Source organism: Bison bison, unplaced genomic scaffold (assembly GCF_000754665.1).
Source record: "Bison bison bison isolate TAMUID 2011002044 unplaced genomic scaffold, Bison_UMD1.0 scf7180017852818, whole genome shotgun sequence".
In the NCBI taxonomy this organism is placed as follows: domain Eukaryota; kingdom Metazoa; phylum Chordata; class Mammalia; order Artiodactyla; family Bovidae; genus Bison; species Bison bison.
In genome coordinates this window covers 19,577-26,233 of record NW_011483391.1, presented here as the reverse complement: position 1 = coordinate 26,233, position 6,657 = coordinate 19,577, and the positions used below count along the sequence as shown (strand labels likewise).

Genomic DNA, 6,657 nt, shown 5'->3' with positions numbered 1-6,657 from the left:
GAAAGTTTGAATAGTTTAATTATTATATTCCTAGCTAAAACTTAAATCTGAGTCTCCAAAAAGTCTCTATGCTTTATAATGTTTTTGAAATACGTAAATGTTAAGAACGGTGCTACAGCAGACCCATATGATCAGATTGGGTTGCTGCAGAAATCTTATGGACCATCTGATCTAAAAATCAGTTCAGTGTAAATATTTAATGTTTTAAACAGCAAATGCCAAAATTTAAGTAGTTGATATATTTTTTCCTATCTGTCATGACTTAAGCATGTTCCTTAGATCTTTAATGTAAATATTTAAGAACCTCAAGATTTGAAGCTAATATATAGTTATATTATCTTTCAAGATTAAATCTAATCATTAAAATCTAATCATTGAAAACCCTTTTAGCCCTTTGACTTAACTCTCTTCACCCTTAAGAATTTTCTCATTTGTTTAAATACTGGCTCAATAAACAGAACTGCTTCATTATATATAAGCAATTCCCTTATTTCAAAGATAATGTTAAGTTTGAACTTTATTGTTCCAAACTTTTACATGTATATGTGTGTCTTTCCCCCTAAGCTGCGAGCTGGTCCATTTGATGAGTTCCAGATCGCTACCATGCTAAAGGAAATTTTGAAAGGTCTGGACTACCTGCATTCTGAAAAGAAAATTCACCGAGACATAAAAGGTATACAGAAGTCTAATATGAACCTGAGAAAAATAGATGCATTCTGAGGAAGCTGAGTTTTTTTTTCATTTCCTTTTCCCTCCTAGCTGCCAACGTCTTGCTCTCAGAGCAAGGAGATGTGAAACTTGCTGACTTTGGAGTGGCTGGCCAGCTGACGGATACACAAATTAAAAGAAATACCTTTGTGGGAACACCATTTTGGATGGCTCCTGAAGTTATCCAGCAGTCAGCTTATGACTCAAAAGTGAAGTGTTACCTATAAACTATTTTGTTTTTAATATTGTTTTACATAGCATCCTATCCTATTTAATAAACTGCCTTAATTCTCCTTCCTCTTAGAGTATTTCTAAAACTAGAGTCATGTCAAATTTTGCTGCTAAATCATAAGTTCCCTAGATGCTGGTAATACTGAATAATTGGATCCTCTTCCCTTCAGTGACCTTCCATCCTACTTGGAATAAATCCAGAGTCCTTACTATCACATACATGGCTCTCTACTGTCTGGCCCTTGTCCACCTCTGCCTCATCTGCCACCACTCTCCTCCATTTTCTACCCATTTCAGCCACAGTGGCCTCTTTACTGGTCCATAAACACAGCAAGTCCCCTCCAGCCTCAGGACCTTTGCACTTGCCTCTCCCTCTTACTGGAATAACTTTCCTCTCAATCAGATCTCTGCTTAAACATTACTGACACAGAATAGTCTTCCCTAGCCATCCCATGTAAATTTGCAGCCCTTTTACCTTATCATTCATTACTCCCTTATCCTGATTTTGTATTTTCTTCACAGAACTTAATACCATCTGACATCCTATTGTTTATTCATTTATCTTTCTCTTCTACTAGAACATCAGCCTCTTGAGAGCAGGAATTTTTGTCTGGTTTAGTCACCACCCGAATTCTTTGTGTTTGGAATGCAGTGCCTGGCACAAAGTAGGGAATTTGATACTTTTCTAAAAAAATGAATTGTATCAAAAAGTTATTAACACCACATTTCTTGAGACATTTTAATATTGTATGACCATTAGACTCTACAGGTTATTTTGTGGCAGAATGTTAGAATGGAATTTCAAGGTAATTGTTCTTTGCTCCTTACCTTAGGCTGACATTTGGTCACTGGGAATCACTGCTATTGAACTAGCCAAGGGAGAGCCACCTAACTCCGATATGCATCCAATGAGAGTTCTGTTTCTTATTCCAAAAAACAATCCTCCAACTCTTGTCGGAGACTTCACTAAATCCTTTAAGGAGTTTATTGATGCTTGCCTGAACAAAGATCCATCATTTGTGAGTATATGTGCTATGACCGTTGTTTTCTGTGATCAGATATACATAGAGCCAATGTGGTTTGTTCAACAGTAAGGAATACAGTGCCTGTGGAAACTGTCTACAGACCATCCAGGAACCTGACTGTCCCGTCTGTGTTGCTAATTTTGTTCGGTTGTTGACAAGATCCGTAGTTCTTCTCTCCTTCCCCTGCATCTTCTCTTTTTGCTATGTTCCCTAGCACCTTCCTCATTCTGTTGATCGTTTCCTATTTCAAGGGGAAATAAAGTTCATTTTCTAGGATGTCATTAAGAAAGTATAACTATGCACAATGATTTTTATTCAGCTGTTTTCATTTTTCATGAAAAGTTGTTGGTGTTTCATGATTTTTTATTTAATGTTCAGAAATTCCAACATGAAGTTGTATACTTTTCCTGAAGTCTAGTGAGCTCCGTTCATTTAGTTGGCAAATTTGATTACAGTTGTTTTTTTGTTTTTAAAATAAAGTTGCCTAAAATATACAAGAACTATCTAAATTGGATGTAACTATCATAGGTTGCTAATGAATATTCTGATATTAATAAACTATTAGGGAGGAAATATCCCGCACAGCACATGGTGTTTTTCTTTAGATGCAGTATGAATTACTGTGTGATGGAGAAGGGATTATTGTGGGGGTCATGTGATGTGTGCAGATAATAAGAAAGTTAGAGCCTTGCTAGTTCTCATGCTTTTTTCCCAATTTACAGTAAATATAATAAAAGTATTTTCATGTACAATCTTGTTTTAAAATTTTTACTTAATTATTGAAGTCCTGTCATGTGTTTCTCTGCTTTGAAGAAAGCCCTGCCTGCCTGTTTGCTGCTACATAGGCCACCTTTTGCCACTGGATTTTAGCAAGTTGATACCAAAGTAGTGAATTTAATTTGGTTGCCTTGAGCCACTTCGGAAATAGAATTAGCTATTGTCCTATGGCATTTTAGTTATCCTCATATTTATAGACAAACTTTTATACCTTTCAGCTTAATAATTGATAATGATTTCATATCACTCTTTGCAATCATAAAAAGCCTAGAAATACTGGTATCCTTCCTTTTTTGGTCCTTAGCGTCCTACAGCTAAAGAACTTCTGAAACATAAATTCATTGTAAAAAATTCAAAGAAGACTTCTTATCTGACTGAACTGATAGATCGATTTAAGAGATGGAAGGCAGAAGGACACAGCGATGATGAATCTGATTCTGACGGGTCTGATTCGTACGTACCAATTGTTTACTTTTTATGTAGATAGCCCATTTCAGTATTTCATATCTTTTACTGTGAGCTGATACGCTTTCTCTAGCATAAAATATAAACCTTATTCTAAAGTGTGACTTTAGAAATTGTGAAAATCTTTTAAAATTGTGGTCTGTGAAGTACAATGAATTTGGAAACACCTTTTTTTTTTTTTCTTCTTAGAAGTGAATTTCTTTAGTTTCAAATGGTCTCAGTCTAACCCCTAGTGGATACTTGAGTATATTACAAAATTTTGGAACCAGATTGCATTTAAGGTGTTATTAGCTTGCCCAAAGTGATAAAGAGCAATGTCTTCTCATACTTTCCTGGCAACCTGCAAAACCTCTCTGGAGAACTAACGTTTCTCACCTCTTGGCCATGTACCAAACTGTGATCAGACCGGTACATTGAAGTATTCATTTATATCTGATTTGTACCCCCTAAAAAGTTGCATTATTTTTTAACTACAGCATTTATACTAACATTTGAGCCTCTAACTCCTTAACTTAATTTAGACTACAGAGTCTGTAGGCTACACCAGAATTAGCTCCTCTGCTAGTTGAATTGACACAAAGGCAACACCAAATCTCTTCAGGTAATATCTGCATTTATGAGAAATTGTCCAACTTTTGAAAGGTCTAAAAAGTACCAAGGTAGTTGTCTTTACTCTGTTCTAATGGTTGTTGGCCTTTGCTGCCCATTAGTCAGTCATGGAGCCTTTAAAAATGTAAATTAACTATACTCCAATATAAAATAAGATTAAAAAAAAACACAAGCCACACTACAGGAGATCTTGATCTAGTCATTGAAGGGATTGGGCCAGGACATTATATATAGTAAGAGACCTTCACATGTGATTCTGATATACACTTAGAGCTGGGTACCATTGCTACTCTTTGGCAGAAAGCAGTGTGTATTTGAAACTGAGATCAAATGATTTTTTTTATACATTGGGACAGTTATCCATTCAGAATCTGTCTGCACTGATTTGATATTTTCCCCAAGCTGTGTCATTTGGGAACTTATAGAAATATCTTTGGCAATCTCTTTAGGGAGTCCACCAGCAGGGAAAATAATACTCATCCTGAATGGAGCTTTACCACTGTGCGAAAGAAGCCTGATCCTAAGAAACTACAGAATGGGGCAGTATGTATACAGAGATGATCACTTCCTTTTGGTAGACTTTTTCGAACTATAAAATGAGACAGTGTGGCCAGAAATTGTTAGAATTTAATACCCCTAAATGCTTGTCTACCTCACTGTGGTCCACAGTATGTTTCATTTGCCATTCATTTCAAACTAATTAAGAAAAGGTCATAGAAGTCATTTAAGTGGCCATTGGTATGTTTTAAAACAGAATTGTGCATATTAATTGTAATCCTAGAAGTTAGAGGCCTCTGGACAATGGATGGGAATAAGTGATGTGAAGAAAGTATGGAGACTTGCCTTGTATTGGGTCTTTTTTGAGGAGGACGCCAATGAATGCACGAGTGATTATTTTAATTTCATGTGTATAATCTATAATATTTGTTCAAAGGAGCAAGATCTTGTACAAACCCTGAGCTGTTTGTCTATGATAATCACACCTGCATTTGCTGAAGTAAGTACAGACTCATAAGCTTTGGCTATCTGTTTTAAGAAGTTTAGTAATTTTAAATGTTATAGCTATTGATCTTTCTCAGCTTAAACAGCAGGATGAGAATAATGCAAGCAGGAATCAGGCAATCGAAGAACTGGAGAAAAGTATTGCCGTGGCCGAAGCTGCCTGTCCTGGCATTACAGATAAAATGGTGAAGAAATTAATTGAAAAATTTCAAAAGTAAGCTTGAAATGTCATTTTTAAAAAACTATTTTGACATTTTCTGTTGGATGTTCATTTATGATGTGATAATATGATTACCTACTTATTTTGGTTATTCCTACAAAGTCAAATCTTAATAGTCGTATAATTGAAAACTGTTTTGTGTGCCGCCCATCTGAAATATTAGCTTTTGGAATTATCTGCACACATTACAAGGTAGTTTTCCACTGAATGAAATGGCCTGGTTGTTTTTCTCTTTTTTTTTTTTTGTTAGTAGGAGTATAGACAAAAGGCCAGGGGGCATATTCTTATTTGGACCCTTGTAAATACCATTTAGGAATGCTTTCATTCTTGCTGCTGTTCTTATCACAGTGCTATTCACAGTTTCAGTGCTATAGTTCATTAAGTTTAACCCCCATAGGAAAAGTTAAGGAAAGGATTTTAGGTAGAGAAACTCAAATGAAGATTCTGAAAAGTTCTTTTGGTTGATTTCAGTTTCTATACTGTCTCTTGAACTGTTGCTTTAACTTTGTTCACACTCAGTAAAGTTCTTACATTTAATTGTTAAATTCCCTTTTAAAATGCATATACAAACACAACTTCTTAGCTCAAGCAAGTTATAAAGCAATACTAATCTTAGCCTTAATCTCATTAGATGGCTTCTCAGTGTATCTTTATATTTCTTTGTATTTGTAATGCCGCTGGGATCAAGTTGGAACAAACTATACAGCTGTAAAACATACTCTGCTAGATCTTTTTAGCTGATAAAGCCTATTTATATTCATCAGCTAAAACCCCTCTTAAAATCCCTTATTTTTTCTTAAATTAATTTATTTATTTTAATTGGAGGCTAATTAAAATCCCTTAATTTTTAATGAAAACCTCTCTTCTCTTTTCCAATTTGCAAACAAATCAATTGGAAGTTGTAAAGTCAGACACAGAAGGGATTTTTTTTAACTTCCTTATATTTTAGCATCCGTATGATGAGACCCAATACAGTTGTGTCTGCTGAATCACTTCCTTCACTGGAGAGTTTATACAGATATAAGATAGATACACGCATACTTATACATCATTTAAATTTTTCCTAATTTTATAGGTGTTCGACAGATGAATCCCCCTAAGAAACTTCTCGTTATTGGCTTCTATTTCATATGGACCCAGAGAAACCCACCAAAGCTACTTCAAGCTTACCAATGCTTAACTCATGAGCTCCATGTGCCTTTTGGATCTTTGTGACATTGAAGATTTGGAAGAAAGAAGCTATTCAACTATTTTGTGATGGTGTTTATCATTTTCTATTTTAAAGAGATTATTTTGTAAGGAGTAACTTTTAATACTATAGTTTCACCTGTATTCTAGTAAATGTTGAGACAGTTTTGCTTTTAGGTATCATTATTGCTTAAGTTACTAGGATGAATACTTTTCATGTTTTGATCTTTAGTTAACTGTACACTTATGAAACATACAGGTTGTTCAAAGTCATCGTAAATATTCAACTTTTATAATCATCAAACTTCAAAAAGCTTTTTTTAAACACAGCATATTCTAAAAATGACTATTGGTGGGGAAGCAGAAACAAGTCACACATTCTTAAGATAGAAGTTTTTGATAAGCTCTTAGAAATGAAACCTGGAAAAGTAT

The 6,657-nt window shown here is 34.8% G+C and overlaps 1 protein-coding gene across 2 annotated transcripts in view; it reads left to right on the top strand.

The window, feature by feature from the left end:
* Positions 1-6,651, top strand: part of STK26 (serine/threonine protein kinase 26) — a 10,838-nt gene extending 4,187 nt beyond the window's left edge. The window contains exons 2-9 of one of the 2 annotated variants that reach the window (XM_010853059.1): positions 565-673; positions 760-917; positions 1,773-1,958; positions 3,046-3,194; positions 4,265-4,358; positions 4,750-4,812; positions 4,895-5,031; positions 6,113-6,651. In XM_010853059.1, the coding sequence (XP_010851361.1) occupies positions 565-673; positions 760-917; positions 1,773-1,958; positions 3,046-3,194; positions 4,265-4,358; positions 4,750-4,812; positions 4,895-5,031; positions 6,113-6,137 (921 nt within the window). In that variant the 3' untranslated portion in view covers positions 6,138-6,651. Of the gene's footprint in view, positions 1-564; positions 674-759; positions 918-1,772; positions 1,959-3,045; positions 3,195-4,264; positions 4,359-4,749; positions 4,813-4,877; positions 5,032-6,112 lie in introns of both variants that reach the window. The other variant, XM_010853065.1, reaches the window with a different exon arrangement.
* The last annotated feature ends 6 nt before the right edge of the window (positions 6,652-6,657 follow it).